At 47.4% G+C, this 18,098-nt stretch overlaps 1 protein-coding gene and 1 long non-coding RNA gene across 10 annotated transcripts in view; one reads left to right on the top strand and one right to left on the bottom strand.

Annotated features, from left to right (window-relative positions):
• LOC309795153 overlaps window positions 1–18,098 on the bottom strand; it is a 399,522-nt gene that overhangs the window by 218,009 nt on the left and 163,415 nt on the right. The gene's annotated exons all lie outside the window — the stretch shown is intronic.
• FGFR2 (fibroblast growth factor receptor 2) overlaps window positions 1–18,098 on the top strand; it is a 105,230-nt gene that overhangs the window by 55,063 nt on the left and 32,069 nt on the right. For 5 of the 9 annotated variants that reach the window (XM_082611595.1, XM_082611592.1, XM_082611588.1 and 2 more), the window contains 3 exons: window positions 11,687–11,877; window positions 13,003–13,150; window positions 16,608–16,804. In XM_082611595.1, the coding sequence (XP_082467721.1) occupies window positions 11,687–11,877; window positions 13,003–13,150; window positions 16,608–16,804 (536 nt within the window). Of the gene's footprint in view, window positions 1–11,686; window positions 11,878–13,002; window positions 13,151–14,395; window positions 14,541–16,607; window positions 16,805–18,098 lie in introns of all 9 variants that reach the window. The other 4 variants (XM_082611596.1, XM_082611593.1, XM_082611589.1 and 1 more) reach the window with 2 other exon arrangements.

Genomic DNA, 18,098 nt, shown 5'->3' with positions numbered 1-18,098 from the left:
GGGAAGCCCTCAACCAGAAGTTTTATTGAACAACCTGGATGCCGTGTTGGGACCAACAGAGCCGGCCAGTGGCTGACAGTCACTCGTCCTGCTGAGGTTTCCATCTTTGGTTAATGCTGTCGTCAGGGCTTTCCCAGGACTGAGATAGTTGCTTGAACTCGCAGAAGAGGGTTGTAGAGTCTGAGAGCTTCAAGTTCATCGAGTTGGTCCCGTGACCTCCACCTCCACCTCTCACCCCATTTTACACTTGGGGGCCTCCAGGTTCCGGGCGGGAAAGTGCTTTTTGCCAAGGTCTCCGAGGAGCTCCAGAGCTGGGTCCTGTCGAATCCTGGATTCGTGCTGCGGGCACCACACATTGCTGTCTCTGTTTCAGGATTGCTGTGGAGTCAGCAGCTGCCGCAGCCAGACTCAAAGGTGAACCCCATGTGCAGCTCTTTGTTTCCAAAAAACCCCAAAAAGTGAGAGAGAGAGATGGAAGTATTCAGAAGACCAGTTGCTCCTTCTGACTCATGTAGACCCTTTCTTTGGCTTTGAATTATGAACTCTATCTCCTTTGGATGTCCCGTTCTGCATTCCCAGAGACCATCAGATACCTTAAGAGCTTTTCACCTGGCATCGGGTATTTTGGGGGGCAGCAGAGCAGCAGAGGTGGATACGGGGCCTCTGGATTTGCAGAGGCCAGCCTTGCCTACTCCTCTACAGTCTACTTTCCAGAAATTTGTCCTCCCGGGGCAAGAGCTATAAGCAGCACACAGTGTCTCGGTGGCTGGTTGGGAGCCGGTCAGGGCCAGGAGTCCCTTCTGGCTGTGAGGGGATCACCCAGGCCCCTCCGCCAGCCCTGACTTGCTCGGCGGCAGACAGGGACAGTGTTGTCCACTGGCCCTTGACGTCAATCCGCTGTAACTCGGCTTCAGACGTGATGGGACTCAGCCCGAAAGCAAGAAGGAATCCGTGCTAGTGCTGACTGCCACCCCCCGGGTGTGTGTCGGGGAGGAGTGAAGGCTGTTATTGCGGGCGCTGACCCATAGGCCTGACTAAGGGGCTGACGCCTGGCATTGAGCGCTCGGCAGCCCGTCCCGTGGGAGAGGTGGTGTCAATCGTTTGTTGCTTGGGGCAGTCCCGTCCTGGGAAGACAAAGGACCCAGTGTGATCCCTGAGCCCTAGGAAGGGGACTGAGGCAAGTCAGAGCCCCTGAAACCACACTTCTGCAGTACAGCGGACCTTTCTTTTTGGTGAGAGGTGTCAGGTTGGAACAAAGTAGTGTTTCAGTAAATGAAGAAAGTGGTCTAGTTCATTAATTAACTGGTTGGTTTATTAGTGAGGCCCTCAAAATTAGGACCATTCCCGGCCACTTGCTCCGTATGGAAGACCTTCTCTGTCCTAGTTTCTGTCACATCATGGCTCCTGGGCACTGCTTCTGTTTCTCTGAGTGAAGAGGGTGGCTGTAGTGCAGGTGGCATGAAACTACACAATACCGTGTATCTGGAGATTTGAACGCATTGGACACCTGACCCTCACCTTCCAGCTTGGAGCTCTTGTGCATTTCCCTGGTAGTCGCCAGGCCTCAGCTCCACAGAGCCCCTTGGGATTCTCAACTTGAAGCATCTTGACCTAGAAGCTTCCTGGCCAGACCTCATTTGATTTTCCATATTCATGATTTTGATGCCAATGAATTCTTTTCCATTTCTTGCTCTGAGTTCAAACCTTGGTGTTTATCCTGATACTGGTTCTGCGTGCCAGCTTGACGTTGTGAAATCTAGCTGGAGGAAGGCAGAAAGCCCCTCAACTGAGAATGGATGGATGGAGGTGCCATGCCAGGCATAGGTCACAGCAGTGCCTTCCTAAGTGGGCTTGTTAAAGTGGACATGGAATGGTGGGGCTGTAGTGGGGGTTGTGTAGGAGGCCAAGTCCTGCTGCTTTTATGGCTCCAGCAGCCAATACCGCCTCCTCGTCCTAACCGTTGCTACGGCGTCAACCCTCAGGGGGGCACCTGAGCACCTCTGGAGGTCCTGGTGGGAATTACGTGGGTGAGTGGTTCAAATCCTGTTTCCATCCTTTGCTAGCTTTGTGGCCTGGGAAGTCATGGAACTTCTGAACCTCAGTTTCTCATCTGTAAAATGGGGGATGACATGCTTTGGTAGGAGGGCGGTGCTTTTAAATAATGGGACCCACTAGTGATGTCTAGTCCTGTCATTAGGGGGTCCCACACCTCCTTTCATAGCTCTAAGCCGAGACATGTACACTCAGCTCAGCCCTGGCTAAAGGGGTGGTTGGTTGGTCCTCTCCTTTCCTTCAGGACGCAGATTTCAAAACTTCCTTTGGTAGCTACTGTTTAACAAGCTTTTTGGTTGCTACAGAGTGGCTTTTCATACCTATTTCACAACAGGTATTCCAGGGGCAAAAGCTGGCCAGTGGGTGGCTACATCAGCCCCGAATGTACTGACCAGCAGAAAGTGCTTTTCTGCAGGACTGATACCAGCTCAGAGTTACTCCTTCTGGGCATTGAGGGCAGGTGATGCCTGTGGGTGCCAGCTCCTGGGGTTGGAGCAGGCACACGCTGGCCTGGATGGGACCATGTTAGAACTGCCGTGTCAGCATATTTGCCATGTTCTCTGCAAGCCATCAGTTGCCCTCTGCTCCATAGTGGAGGAAGGAAGCCTTATTGATTGTTTTAGATTCTGGCAGTGGGCCTGACTGAGGTGACTGGGGTGAGGGCTAATATTTGAGCTCTCGTCTGATCTTTGGCACTGAGTCTATGGTGTGGGCAAAGAGGATGTAGAAGTGTTACAGGGCTTCCCTGGTGGCGCAGTGGTTGAGAGTCCGCCTGCCAATGCAGGGGACGCAGGTTCGTGCCCCGGTCCGGGAAGATCCCACATGCCGCGGAGCGGCTGGGCCTGTGAGCCATGGCCGCTGAGCCTGCGCGTCCGGACTAATGCCTGTGCTCCACAACGGGAGAGGCCACAACAGTGAGAGGCCCGCGTACCGCCAAAAAAAAAAATAATAATAAGTGTTACAGACAAGTGAATGACTTACAGCATTTTGTAAGAGGGTCTCTTCGTCGTAGCTGGAAATAATTCAGGTGGGCGCAGAGGGCGGAGAGAAAGCTTGTTGCTATTAGACTCTGGGCAAGTAGGCTTGGCGTGAAGATGTAAATTCATCCATGGCAGTCAGAGTGCCCAGTAATTTGAGCTAGAACTTAGCAAGATTTTGATCAGTATGTGCTGAATTGAAATAATAGAAAAACAGCCTGAGTTACTTATATTTGGGGGTATGTGGTTCTTAACATATTGCAACTTCTAATGCAAGGAATCTTCTGAATTCCCCTCTAAACTTATATATACAGCTTCAATTACCGGTCACCTTTTTTCACAAAAGACCCCAGTTGAGACGTATTATGCCAACTCTCATTAAGATGAGTGTAGAAATGCCAACACATTCTTCCCCTTTTAAACAATACTTCCACCAGAGTGCTTTTATGGATTCTCCCTCCCTTAGAGCACCCTGCTGTTACATTCAGGTCTTGTGTTTGGTTTATTTTCACAGTCAGGAGAAGGTAGGGCAGAAACGACCTATCGTAACAGGGGTGTGCTCCCAAGTTCAAGAGCAGGTTTGAGCTGGAAAGGCAGCATTTAGAGTTTCACCATAGTGAGGTCAGAGTCAGGTTGGAAGTGGGGAAGAGATGGCTGAGGGGAGGATGTTAGTGCTTCTCTGGGAATGTTTTTCTGTTTCTCCTTCTGAGAAGAGAGAGGTGAGGAGATGAGGACCTCAGTGCCTTGGTTTAGAGGGAAAAGACAGAGCAGAGCATTCTACAGGGATTGTCTTTATTGATTGTACTGTAATGATTAATCCTCTGTCTGTGGGGCACCCTGTGCTTGGCCTAGAGGGTGTTTGGGACAGTTGGTTGAATGAAACACGTGCTTTGGCCTCTTGGGGTTCTCAGTTCACAGTGCAAAAGACCCCAAACTGCCGCAGTGAGAAGATGATAAATAGGGATGGAGATTCCTGGATCTTGATAGAACTTCTCCTTTTACTTTCTTTCTCCTGGAGCCTCCCCCTTAGAGAATTCTCTCAAACAAGGCCTGTAGGAATTCTGTCCATCCCAAATAAATGTGCAAATCACAGGTCAGGTGGTGCCCCAGACATATTCTCTATCATCTCAGCATGAAAGTGCTCTTTTTTAAGATAAGCATTGCATATTATTTGGGAGGAATCTTTTGGAAGTTGTGCTTTTTTTGAAAAAGGAATTCCTCATTTTATTTGGTTCTGTATACACTCTGGACTGAGACTGAGAAGTGAAGGATTTAGTCCTTTAAATTTTACATTTTGGCCAAAAGAAACAAAACCATCTTGTGTGTGAACCATCACTGAGTGATCAGTGGGCAGTGGGCAGGGTTGCAGGCTGGCCTGAGGCCTCCCATTTGCCTTGGATGGTGAGAAGAGACGTAGAACTCATATTGGAGTCTTTTGTGATCTGGGTGACTATTTTGAAACTTATCTTTATATGCTTGTAGCAAGGAATTATCTAGAATCACTTTTATTTTCAGGGTCTGAGTTTGCCTCTAAGAAAACAAATGAGGTTTTATTGTTCCACTTCTCCTATGGTTCGTTACCAAAGGGAGGCATTTCTTGTCTGCTCAGATGGGCTAAAAGCTTTTGCTTCTGCTTGACACGCCCCAGGAGCAAAGTAAGGCATCTGAGAGATTAGCATGATAGATTTTTCTGGACTTCCTCTAGAAGTAAGGTTTTTTAATGGTGAAAGTTGATGAAACTGTCAACATTATTACCGTGGACATCTCTCCACGTCTGTACATATCTCTTTGCTTCATCCTTCCTAGTGGCCTGTATGCTGACTGTTGTGAACAGAGTATAGTTTATTTAATCATCCCCCTTTTGCTAGGTATTTAACTTGTGTTCATTTTTTAGTTTCCAGTTACCAGAGAGGCTCCATTGACAAGCTTTGCATACACCTATTTCTTGGGCACCTTGGTGAATTTTTCTAGGACCTATTTCTGGATCTTTTTTGATATCAACATTTTCACCCTAAACAACTTCGTTCTGACTGCTGCTGTCTTTGGGACTCCTCCATGGTTTGGTTTTTAGCTTCTTTGCAAAGCACTTGAAAAAAGATATTCTAAATCAGAGTTCTGCCTGTGTGACAAGAGGGTATGTTTAATTCCTGGACTTTTTTTTTCTCTTCTTTTTTTATTGTTTCTAGCATATTCTTCCCATGAAGGGAACCCAGCTCTGCAGACACCAGCTGATAATCTTGCATTCCTGAAAGATGTTGCACCCTCTGTGGCAAGTGGCGGGGTGCTGAGGCTCCGTGATGGAGCTCCCCAGCGTGACTGCTCTCAGCTGTGTTTACCCCAGCTCCTCAGGAGGGAGCCTGGGGAGACTGTTGTCTGAGTTTCGCATCAGCGTGAAAACCAAGCACAATACAGGGAAGGGTGGGGGGGACCTTGTGCAGAGTCTTTGTGTCAGAAGAGAGAAAAGCCTTCATTTAGTCAATGGGACAAGATAAACATGCTTAACTAATTGAGAAGGCAGCTTTTCCATGATCCTAGGACTATATCTTACTCTATGATATTGTCACCTTTGCCATGTCTCTCTCTCTCTCTCTCTCTCTTTTTTTTTTCAGTTGTGGTAAAATACACATAACATAAAATGTACCATTTTAACCATGTGTAAGTGCGCGGTTCAGGGGCATTAAGTACAATTGTGTAACCATCACCGTTCCCAGTGAACGTTCTCTCGTTCCCAGAACTTCTTCATCATCCCAAAGCTATGTCTCCTTTTAACAAAAAGAAGGGCATTTTTGAACCTAAAATTGGCATGCCTTTGTGGCTGCCAGAGAGTCTTCAGTTCCAGTTTAAGTTTTCGAAGGCACAGAGATCAGGGTATCGTAAACATTTGGGGTGTAAATGACATACCGCCCTGCTCCTGTAATTTGCCCAAGAAGACCTAAATTGACACCCAGCTGGTAGAAGCCACTCAACTCCCAGCCAAATAATACCGTCTATGACATTAATTAAGGAAGGCACTGTGCCTCCGCCTGCTTTGGGCTTCCCAGGCCCTCCAGCCTCAGCCAGCACTTCACCCTGCGTCTCCACCTCATCGAGCAAACACAAAGGAATTAGTGGTGTTTTGCTTCTAGCATTTCACATGGTGCAGCCTCCATAAGTCACTGAGGAACCTCAGTGCTGGAGGGAAAACACTTTGGCTTTTCCCAAACCAGCTTTTGCTCCCCAGACTTCGCTCTCTCTGCCGAGAAACATGTATGTTTTAGAGGAAGATGGATCCCCAGCCCAGTTCCTCAAGGTCAGATGTCTAAGCAGGAGGAAAATGAGGCTACGTGCAGGTTGGAGAAAGAGCAGCAAACCAGTCACCTTCTACCAAAATGCATTTCCCACCCCCCCACTTTGTTTTTTTTAAAGTAATTCCAGGTACCCAGCATCCCTAGTCTGTTCTAGAAGGTGACAAGCAAAATACTGGTTACGCATACTTTGATTCTTTCTGAGAAAGAAAGAAATGTGGTACTCCTCCTGTGGCACTCCTTCTCATCCTATATCCTAACTGTCCCTTTTCCTCCAGATCACTTTTGGTTCTGACCTTCTTTTGTGCCAGTCTCTAGAGGCTGGAGGAAGCTTAGGGAAAACAAAACTCAGAACCCAGCTAGATGTAGCCTGTCTGGTTTGAGGGCATTTGGCACAGTCTTGACAAGACAATGAACTCATTCTACTAATTGTAATTAGCATGAGGTCTTTAGCAGGTTCTTGGGCTCCTCAAACTTCAGAGGCCTTTGATCGGCTCCCCTAATAACCATGCCTCATGCTAACTGGTTTAGTGCGGTTTTTTTAATGCAACAAAAGCCACCACCGCCTCCTCTTGAGAAAAAAGGGAGGCTGGGCTTTAGAAACAAGAATTCTCAGTTGTTTTCACTTGTTCTCTAAATCGCAGAATGTTCTTCCCTCATTCAGGCCCTTGGAGTTGCTAAGAAACTGCCGTTTCAGAGGAGAGGTAATTAAATTTTGATTTTAACTTAAAGACAGGGAAGGCAGGGTTCTTCACGTTCCTTAAATGAATGGGCGCCCCGAGAGCAGACTTTCTGTTTCCAGATCAGTCCTGGGCAAGCGGTGTGATTGGGAGTCTTTTGGTGTTTTGCTGCCAGAGAGCGGGGTTTTGAAATGGTTCTTTGCCGCAAGCGCTGCTGAACTTTGGGGAGAGATACTTAGAAGACCAGTGTGTGCTGGGAAACCAGTGACTCTGGGCTCGATTAATTTATAGGGTGTGATTTAAGAAGCTGGTTCTCCCTCTGATCCCCGGGATGCGTATTTACTGAGTCCGTACAGGAGGCCCCTCTGCCTGGTGGACATTTTTTATGGCCTTTGCTATGTCAGAGCAAAAGTTGTAGATCTCTTATGAGCAAACGTATTATTATGTCCAGGAGAGGATGGGCATGTTATAAAGTTTCAAATGGTCAATTAACAAAGATTTATTCTTTGTCACTCAGGTATTTTCTCTCTCTCTCTCTCTCTCTCTCTCTCTCTCTCTCTCTTTCTCAATAATTAGCCCTTGGAATGAAGCAGGCTGTGTTCTTCCTGCTTTCCTGGTCCTAGCTTCAGAGCAGGATTTTGAGACAGGCCATCTGATGTTTAGACTTTTAGCAGCTGGGCCTTCTGGTTCGGTAAAGTGGACTCATTTGGAGCACTTGACAAAAGGGAGTGAGAGAGAGAATGCGGGGGAGAGAATGTGTTTTTTAAAGCACTCCGGGCTGTGTTTACTACACATTTATTTGGTAAAACCTCATTCCAGCAGGGCAGCCAACTGTCCATTGGCTTCAGCCACGCCCTTTGGACTGCCTTCCATTCTGTCTTAATTTGGAGCTCACGCAGGGACCTTAGAATCTCTATTGTTAAGAGTTCTCATCCTCTTTTGGGCCCATGAACTGGCCCCTGCGACCTGCTGAGCCCAGAATATGTATTTTTAAACATTTCAGTAAAAACACAGAGGTGAGGTGCTCGTCAGCTTTTCTGTATACGTATTTCACTCCCCCGGTAAAGAGAAAAATCTATTTGCTATAATATCTGAGAGTTGAACATGCTGTAAGAGACCCTTGCCTAAAACGAAATCCTTCCTGGCGGAGAAGATGTGACTTTTGTTATCGCAGAAGAACAAGAGATGGGCCAGCTCTGGGTTTTATTTTCTCATCCAGAGATAATTCACTGACTAATTCTTCTTTTTATATCAGCTTGCTGCCCCAGAGAGTTGCAGACCCAAGGGCTTTGGTGTGGCCCAGGGCCGAGGAGAACACATTCGCTGTTGGAGGGTCTTCCTGCCCACCGTCACTGCCCTGTCCCCGTGGTGCTTCCCAAGTGCCCGCTGGGCCGGGCCTCGGAGGGGCTGCCCGCTTCCTGGGGGCTGCCACCCAGCCTGTTCTCCTAGCTGCCATCTGCACCCTGCTTTCACCCCAGCTTTTCAGAAGTTAGAACGGGAGTCCAATCGCTGTTATCCCCTCACTAACGATTCCTGTTCTTAAGGGTCTGATGGACGCAAGGAAGAGTGATCACTGAAGGATCTGAGAAAGGGGAGCGCCGTGCTCGGCAGATGCTGGCATCCAGGGACCTTTTCCAAGATGTTTCAGGCCTCATTCTCTGACTTGTTTAAGGGCAGAGAATAAGGTTGCAAAGGAAATCAAAGCCTGATGTGGAGAAACGAAACATGAGGCCTACTGACTTTTTAAAAACATTTTAAATAACATTCTCTAAGGTTTCATTTTATACTGAAGGCAGCTGTAATAAGTTTTAGAAGGTGGTGTAAGGTTTCGATTACAGAGCGATCCAGCTTGCAGTTTTTGTACCCAAAGTGAGAAAGGGCCGAGGGGGAGTTGGGGTGGCTAAGAGGTTATTTTGAATAAGGTGAGAAAACTTGAAAGGATGAATTCAAGACTGTAAGCGGTAACATTTGGTACGCTGTAATTTGCAAATGCAATAACATGAAACCATTGCAAAGGTGGTGGGTTTTTTTTTTTTTTTTTTTTTGGTGAACATAGTCCGGATAGCAATGGAATAACTTAATAACTAGAGCGCAGCAGCACGCTGACCACAAGTAAAACAAGACTGCAGCTCCGTCGTGGGCCCTGCCAGTGTTGCTCCAGTGACGAAGTTCTCTGCTGAAGGCTGGCGCAGGCTGGAGCTGTCGTGCCGTATGAAAGACCTCATTGTTCATGGGCATCGTTACTTGGTATTACATGCACAGTGTTTGCTTGTGAAACGATTTATGAGAAACAAGCATGTTTAAGAAAGGGGACTTGGTTTGAAATTCAGTTGATCTGGCTTATGACATTTAAGATTTTATAGTGCCTTTGTTTCTGAGAATAAATATTTAGGTCCACTGTAAATATTTATCTTTGAACATGCAAACACATGCACGCCAAACTGGAACACTGAGCCAGAGAATGAACTGATACCTGACATTCACTTCTCTGTGGAAAGGAGTAAACTAACTCAGTATTTGATAGGTGCAAAGTCGCCTATTCTGTGAACTTGGCTGGCTGTGTCCAGCCCGGAGGGCAGTGATCCTTGGACTTAAATCTCTTGGGAGGAGGCCTGGTGGGGAGAGTGTGTGTGGACTTAATTCTGTTCTTCTCACGTGAATGGGGCGAGCCGGGGTTGAACCAGAGCTCTCTCCCTGCCAGCTGCTGGCAGGTCCCCGTAGCATCCAGCTGGCCGCCAGGCTGGACCAGGAGGCTCACAGTGGCCCATCGCTAGGATGGTGTCTCAGCCAAGCAGTGAGTGTTTCTAGTGATGCTTGAAAGGATCCCAGCTTTGAGATTTTCTGCCCACAAAAACTAGGAGCCTCGACTTCTGGGCTCTTTGCTTAGCCTGTGCGGATGATACTGTGAAAAATGAATGACTTCTTTGGGGATCTGAAATCTTTATCTTTTTAATGTAAAAATATAGGTGTCTGTGAAGTGATGGGAGGTTCTGGAATGAAATGTGCTCAGAGTAATTGCCAGCACTTTTTCTTTTTTCTATTTTCCCTCCCTCCCTCCCTTCCTTCCTTTTCTTTAAGTTTTTACAACCAGCAACAGGCTTATTGCAGTAAAATCAATTTGCACATGGTCTGGCTCTTGTCCAACACATTCCACTAAATGACATTTTAATCTGAAAGCCCAGATATAGAAAAGGTTAGGTAGCCATCGTGCTGATTGGCTGTTTCCCGCCCTGTGCGTGGGGATACTTAGGTGCACCATGGAGACATCCTTGCTGTGTTGGGCCTGTTGGCCTGTCCTCATTTTCCTTGGTGGTGTTTTAGGCTGGAGGGTAAAGGCAGTGGTACCCACAGTGCGGAGAGGGAAATGGGCGGTGGCCCGTGCGTACAGGTAGGTGGGGATGGGGTGATATTTGTGAATGGACGGATGATTGGGTGTGTGACTCTTGACCGAGCTGCTGTGTAGGAAGGTTCCAGTCCAGTTGTGATTATGGTGACTTTGCAGGCAGGATCACACAGCAGGCTGGTCTGTTACTTGATTCTTGAGGAACCTGGTGTGTGTTTGCTCCTGCACCTTGATGTGGGTGCCTCTACAGGGTTTCTGCAGAGACCACCTCTGAACCAGAGAGTTTCCCTAGAGACTGAGGCAGATGAGGGAGGCTGGGAAGTAATTCCTGTCAGCTTCTCTTTGGGGCCTCCTTTAAGACAGCCTGAGACATGGCCAGGGTTTGGGAACCGGTGTCGCTTTTTTTTTTTTTTTTTTTTTTTTTGCGGTACACGGGCCTCTCACTGCTGTGGCCCCTCCCGTCGCAGAGCACAGGCTCCAGACGCGCAGGCCCAGCGGCCATGGCTCACGGTCCCAGCCGCTCCACGGCATGTGGGATCTTCCCGGACCGGGGCACGAACCTGCGTCCCCTGCATCAGCAGGCGGACTCTCAACCACTGCGCCACCAGGGAAGCCCCGGTGTCGCTTTTTGTTCTTTCGGTGCCACATCTGAATAAGCTGAGGAATGTCTGTCTGTGCATCTAGCATGGGATGCACAGTGACACTTACTACTTATCGAGGAGGTGAATGGGGGCATAGGACAAAGAATGACCGAATGGAGTGAATGCCACAGCAAAGAGATGAAACCATTTGTTCATAACTTTGGTCCTTCGTTTTTAGTTTATTTTCTTTTTGAAACAATGGATGGGAGTCTTCTCAGAGCATCTTAGAAATGCACGGGGAGACACTGCCTATAGGCACCATTTTGGAATTCAGGGCGACCTTAAAGTTAGTCTTGTCACTTCCCTGGGATTGTTAAGCTGACGACCAAGGTGAGCTTCTGATGGTGTCCCCAGTGGAATGAGAGAAGAGGCACTCTTTTCCCCGCCATTTGTCTTTTAGATTGTCCGAATAAAATCTTATCCCTTGCTCGTCAGGTGGCCACGGACGTCCAGTGACTCATGATGTAGTAAGTTCTTCTCTCAGTTTTCTAAATAAGTACTCCTTTCACAAGGGTCGCACTCCAGCCGTCTCCTTTGAAGTCGTTTTTGTTCTGTGTCGGGCTGTGGTGTTATTTCAAAGGAGTCAGCCAGCAGGCTCGAGGCCTTTTTGGCTTGAGTTCACGGTCAGCCTTCTGGACAACACAACTTATTTGTTCGTCTCTCCCCCCCATCCTGGCCCTGCTCCCCCTTCCACCCCTCTCTCCCCCAGAGCGATCGCCACACCGGCCCATCCTCCAGGCCGGACTACCGGCAAACGCCTCCGCTGTGGTCGGAGGCGACGTGGAGTTTGTCTGCAAAGTGTACAGCGACGCCCAGCCCCACATCCAGTGGATCAAACATGTGGAGAAGAATGGAAGTAAATACGGGCCCGACGGGCTGCCCTACCTCAAGGTTCTGAAGGTGAGCACGTTCTGAATCCAAAGACGCCCATGGCTGGGGTCTCCCTGATGGGTTCGGCCACAGGTCCTTTGGCTTCCCGTTGGATTTGAGAGGAGACGACTCTCTTACTTGTTCAGCACAGGGTGTGTTTAAGAATTAGCAGATCGTTAGGCTTGCTGATAACGCCTCAGAAGGGAGCCAGGGGGTAGCGGGAGGACTGCCAAAGCTGGAATCAGAATAGTTGAGCTCTTTATCTGCCCTGAGGTCTTAGATGGGACATTTAGGCTTAGCTGCACATCTATAGAAGTGGTACTATCTCCCCTACAGGGCGTTACGTGGAGTAAACGGGATGAAGTAGCTGGAAAGAGCTTTGTAAACTCGAGGCGTTGTGCCAACGTTTATTGTTACACTGATGTTGTTTTCTCTTAATATCCCTTAATATGACCTTAGGATCACATTTTAGTAGCCACCTTTTAGAAACAATGTAGATTTTCCTTTTAAGAGAGACCCCTTAACCTTTGAAATTCATTCACACGTGGTTTAGGTGATAAGCTTGAGAAGGTATTCCTGCACTCATGTAATGTTGAACAAGGAAACTTTCTTTCCCCTTGTAGTTCTTACTTGGTTCCTTGCAAGACCTTGTTTTAATAGCACCAGCCTCTTTATTTTTTAGATCTGTCTTGCTCTTCAAGATGGTGATAGCAAGCGGCAGTTAAGTCTGTACAAATGCCTCTGAGTGCACTGCCTGCCACGCCTCCCATGTTGAGCTGCTCATAGAGAATGTCCTTTAAAAGAACAGTCTTCCAGTAGGACCATAGGAAGCTCAACTCAGAACATTAAACCCATGCAGTGTTCTCTCCAGCTGAGAACACCAAGGATCCAAAAAGCTGGAAAGAGATGAGCAGCCTGGGGAACTGTGGACCTGTTTTGCAAGGGGATCGATCCCACCCTTCCTCCCCTCTCCACTGGGTCACTTCTGCTGTCCACTAGTTGACTTCTTGTCTTCCTTCTAAACCCACAGCCCTTTGATGTTGCTGTTTAGATGAGATGGAGGTTGTTTTTCTGTGGTGTGTTGGTGGTGGGACCCTAGGTCGTGTGAAGTCCTTCCTGGTTGGCCATTATATTGTTCTCCTATGTCTGTTCCAGCACTCGGGGATAAATAGTTCCAATGCAGAAGTGCTGGCTCTGTTCAATGTGACTGAGGCGGATGCTGGGGAGTATATTTGTAAGGTCTCCAATTATATAGGGCAGGCCAACCAGTCTGCCTGGCTCACTGTCCTGCCAAAACAGCAAGGTAACAACGTTTTTGGTTTTTTTTGTTTTTGTTTTTGTTTTAAAGAAGGCTGGATATAGAAGCTGAAAAGACTTGGTGCTTTGGGAGACTGCAGGCAGCTTATAGGATAACTCTGTGGTCTTGGTATATTCATCATAATCTTTCTTTGGTGATGCAGCTGGTATGATGCCAGCGGCCATGGAAAAATGCCCACAATATTCAAAGTGCTTGTTCTAATTTCTTTTAAAGGTTACCTCCCACCCCCACCCAGTTTTTAAGTTGTTCCTTCTGGTTTATCTCGTTCAGGCTGCACATCTACTATCATTACTGCACATCAGCACCATTGTAAACGCACACCGGCATGCCTGTTGAATTTGTGGCATTTGCATAGCAGCAGAATTCATACCTCTTCTGCCCCACATTTTGAAAGAAATATTGGCGCGATATAATTGGTTCAACAGAGCATCATTTTCCTGGTTGCGTAACTGATACTTATGGAATACTGTCCTTGACTTTGTTATCCCAATTCAAGGATATTCCATTTGAGTGAGTAAATGTATGGCTGGCTGCTGTTGAAGACAGCAGGTTGCCTTTCTCGATTTGTCATGACTCACATTCAAATGTTTGTATTAAGAAAAGAAAAAAAAGAGTCTGTTTCTTTGCTACCAAGATCATGCCTTCTTCCATTTTCTTTCAATGCAATGTATGTCAAGATGGTTACGCAGGAATAAAAATAACCAGAGCCTGCTAACCAGCACAAACTCCCTTCACCCTGGTGGTTCCCACAGGCCTGGAAGGAGGTGCCAGGTGTCCACTTGGGCTTATCTGTGGTGTGCTGTCTTACGACACGACAGTTTAGACAGAACCATCCTTTTTTCGAGGTGGGAGTCTGCAGCCAACAGGACCAGAACCCAACTTGGACTTTTGGGTGCCATACTTTTGGAAAATCACCCCTATATCCAACGCAAAGCAAAGCAAAGCAAAGGCCAAGAGAATGGATCTCTGTGGGTTGATTTTTCCATGCCTTTGATCGCATGCATGTACGTCTAGGTGGTGAAGCCAGTGTGGTGACGGGCCTGTGGAGGTGAGCTGCTCCGTGTCGCTCAGTCTCTCTTGGTTGTGGGCTTTGTGGATGGGCTGCAGTCGGAATCTTCCGGTGGCCGGTACCCTCCGGAGCCCCCGGTGTGACGCCTCATGGTTCCATGGCCCCCTCCACAATCATTCCTGTGTCGTCTAGCCTTTTCTCTTGCTTTCCTTGTTTTCTAGGCCGCCGGTGTTAATACCACGGACAAAGAAATTGAGGTTCTCTATATTCGGAATGTAACTTTTGAGGATGCTGGGGAATATACGTGCTTGGCGGGTAATTCTATTGGGATATCCTTTCACTCTGCATGGTTGACAGTTCTGCCAGGTATATACTGCTCTTTCTCTCCATGGTTTTTTCCCTCTTCTTGGTTGATTGCTATAAAATTAACACAGCTTCTGTTCTCAGAAATGGCCCCTTTTCCCCTTGCCTAAAGAGTTTTTTTTAAATGTTTAAAAATTATCCCCCAGGGATAAGAAAGTTGTCTTGGAAATTCACTCACACTGAGATCCCACCCTCACATTTATGATCACGTGAAATTTCACCCTTCAAACCCAAAGGGATCTTATATTTTTAGTGAGTCATTGGGTCAATGTATAGATTTACCCCATCCCCCTTTCTTTCAAGGAAGACATTGAAATTACTTTGTAAAATCCAAAGTAATTTTTTCCCATGTCAAATTCCATTTTGCTAAAATCCCATAAGTACTTTTATTACTTTTGTTCTGCTTTCTATTTTTAACAAGATGTAAATAGATGGGTGTATGTTGAGGTGCCCGGGGAGAAGCACCCCCGTGTGTAGGGTGTACAGAAGCAGTGTGTTACCTACCTTGGGGATCGGTGGCTTGCTGCATGATGCAATGGAATGGACTCTCAGTTTGCTTTTACTGCAAAGCATGCTGTTGCCATCTTGGGCTTGATGTTATTTCCACCCTACAGAGAAATCAACATCACTGAAGCCCTGTTGCCTAAACATTGCTGCTGTCTGAATCTTTAACCCACACCTCTATCCTAGTCAAGCTTTCTTGATAATTCCTATCTCCTTTAATGCATCTGTCTCTCCATCATTTCCTTTGTGAAACTGCATAGACTATGGTTTGCTAGCTCATAATGTTCCACTGCAGTTATTAATTCCTTATTTTTAAAGTGCGGTGCCTACCTGCATGCTTATTTTATATCTAGTAAAAATAAATTGAGCATTTCATTTTGTGCTGTGCTGCTAAGAGTTTTGACTATCTTGCAAATAGTTTTCTGTTTCAAATGTATAAGCTTTATTAAATAATGCCATTGCATTCGTTTTTCCTTTTGTTGTGAATCTGCTCTGTGAATATTTGCTCTGAGACAATGAGATGCCTCTTGTATTGAGCTTGCTTTTACTTGCAGTACTGCATTCTGCAAGTGCCTGATTGGCACTTCTTAACCAATTTGCCTGACAGTACAAGCACATTAACTAAGAGTGCAGTTTGAGAAAAATACTCCTTGGAAATACACTGCTTGTCGATTGACCGTTAAGCACTAAGGAGGAAGCAGATATTATTGGAAGTTGGTCTAAGAATGTGCTAACTTAAGTAATTATATGTATCCTCATGTGCGACATTATCTCTATTTTTCCTTTAAGAGAAAAGTTGCAGTGACATCAGTATAACGAGATACACAAAAATTTAAATGGTTATTGATGAAGGAATGTTACAAGCTTTTTATCGTATGGACGTAATGATTCTATATTATAAGCAATTCAGTCTTTATATTAAATGCATTTGTTTGTTTAGTTGAATAATCTACTGGACTATATTAAGAAATTCGAACCTTTTTCAGTCCGGCCTACTAGATGAATATTTATCTCATGTCTGATGGAACTGTGTTCATCTGGGTCAATGACTGTCGCATCTTCCTTTGGAAGAGCTTACCCAAATGAGACTGAGGCACCATTCCTTTAGCAATAAAAGTGGGCATCGTGCATATTTAAGAATTTTTCAGTGGTTTGCCTCAGAGACCATCAAGGAAGATGACTCTCCTTTTGTTGAGGTTGTGGTTGGCTGCCTTACTATGCCCACATGTCTAACAGAATGTGACCTCGTAACCTGCCCCTTGTAACTTGGCGGCAGCCAATCCACCACGATCACAAGGTTGCAGAAGCCCGTTGAGGAGAGAGATAGTGACCACCTGGGCCCCGGTGGTAAAGTGAGGAGCCCTTGGTTATTCACCTTCGCTTGGAAGAGGCGCACGGCTGGCCCGGAGCCCACGCCCTCCCGCAGCGCTGAGTTATCGGGAAGCCCGTCTTGCCTTGGGAATGGTCGTCGCCTTTTGATTCCTGTAGTTCTGACAGGATGCATCAGTCCGGTGTCCTAACTCTGTGGCCTGCTTATCTGTTCCTCTCCTGTGATCTGCAATCTAGCTCCAGTAAGAGAAAAGGAGATCACAGCTTCCCCAGAGTATCTGGAGATAGCCATTTACTGCATAGGGGTCTTCTTGATCGCCTGTATGGTGGTGGGGGTCATCGTGTGCCGGATGAAGAACACAACCAAGAAGCCGGACTTCAGCAGCCAGCCGGCTGTGCACAAGCTGACCAAGCGCATCCCTCTGAGGAGACAGGTAACAGAAAGTAGATAAAGAGTTTGAAGAACTTTACTCCTCCCTCATGCCTGGCCAGCTCTTGGGTCTCTTCCTCCTCTGCCTCCGTGCCATCTTCTCCTTCTGGGGGTGTCCCTGTGCCAGTGGTTCCCATGGGCCTCTTAGCGGCCATCTGATCAGGGTCTGGACCTTGGAGGGTCAAGTCTTGGTGCATCAGTGGGGTCGACCGAGTCTAGTTCCAAGGGCAAGAAAGCCCAATGGTGCAAGACTCTGAGCTCTTCCACGTGACTGGAAATAACCCAGGAGGCAGTGCCCTGGTGCATTTGGTGGGGCTCGAGTGCAGCGGTCTCTTCAGAGCATAAGCCCCTTTTGTTCCTGTGATCGAACGCTTCTTTTGGAGACAGGCTCATGCCACTAGTTGGAAAGCAGGGGACTCTAGTTCTCTTAGACCTATTTTTTTTTTAAGTCAAGGTCAGAAATCTGTCCCCGGAGGTGACTGAGCTACTGCCCCATGAGGTCTGTCTTAACTGAAGTTTGGCTCCACCTCTTTGATTCTTGAAATAGAATCATATGCCTATAGTATATTGTTTGCACTAACATTGTGACTGTGGATTCGGTGGCAGAATGATTTTTATAATGAATGGGGAACAGACTGTTGTTAACCCCGCACTTGGTCTTGGTCTTGGTTACTTTTTCCTTGCGTGTTCCTCCTGATTGGCTTACTTTTGCTTTGGGCAGACAGGGCAAGATGCAGCCTACACCTCTGCTTTAAGCCAAAACCCTGCAGAACTGACAGAGCAGGCAGTGCTCTGATTCTCTCTCATGCTCACGAAGATGGAAAGGGGAAACACGTGTGAAGGCAGTGTTTCCAGAAGTACTTGGAACTTGGTTCCAATAAAGGCATGTTTTTTTGGGGTTTTTTTGCGGTACGCGGGCCTCTCACTGTTGTGGCCTCTCCCGTTGCGGAGCACAGGCTCCGGACGCGCAGGCTCAGCGGCCATGGCTCACGGGCCCAGCCGCTCCACGGCATGTGGGATCTTCCCGGACCGGGGCACGAACCCGTGTCCCCGGCATCAGCAGGCGGACTCTCAACCATTGCGCCACCAGGGAAGCCCAAGTCATGTTTTTTTTTGTTGTTTTTTTTTTTCTTTTTGCGGTATGCGGGCCTCTCACTGTTGTGGCCTCTCCTGTTGCGGAGCACAGGCTCCGGATGCGCAGGCCCAGCGGCCATGGCTCACGGGCCCAGCCGCTCCGCGGCATATGGGATCCTCCCAGACCGGGGCACGAACCCGTATCCCCTGCATCGGCAGGCAGA

The sequence above is a fragment of the Mesoplodon mirus genome (assembly GCF_964341445.2).
Source record: "Mesoplodon mirus genome assembly, chromosome: 2".
NCBI lineage: Eukaryota > Metazoa > Chordata > Mammalia > Artiodactyla > Ziphiidae > Mesoplodon > Mesoplodon mirus.
Note: the sequence above shows the minus strand (reverse complement) of the source record. Positions and strands in the feature narration are given on the sequence as shown.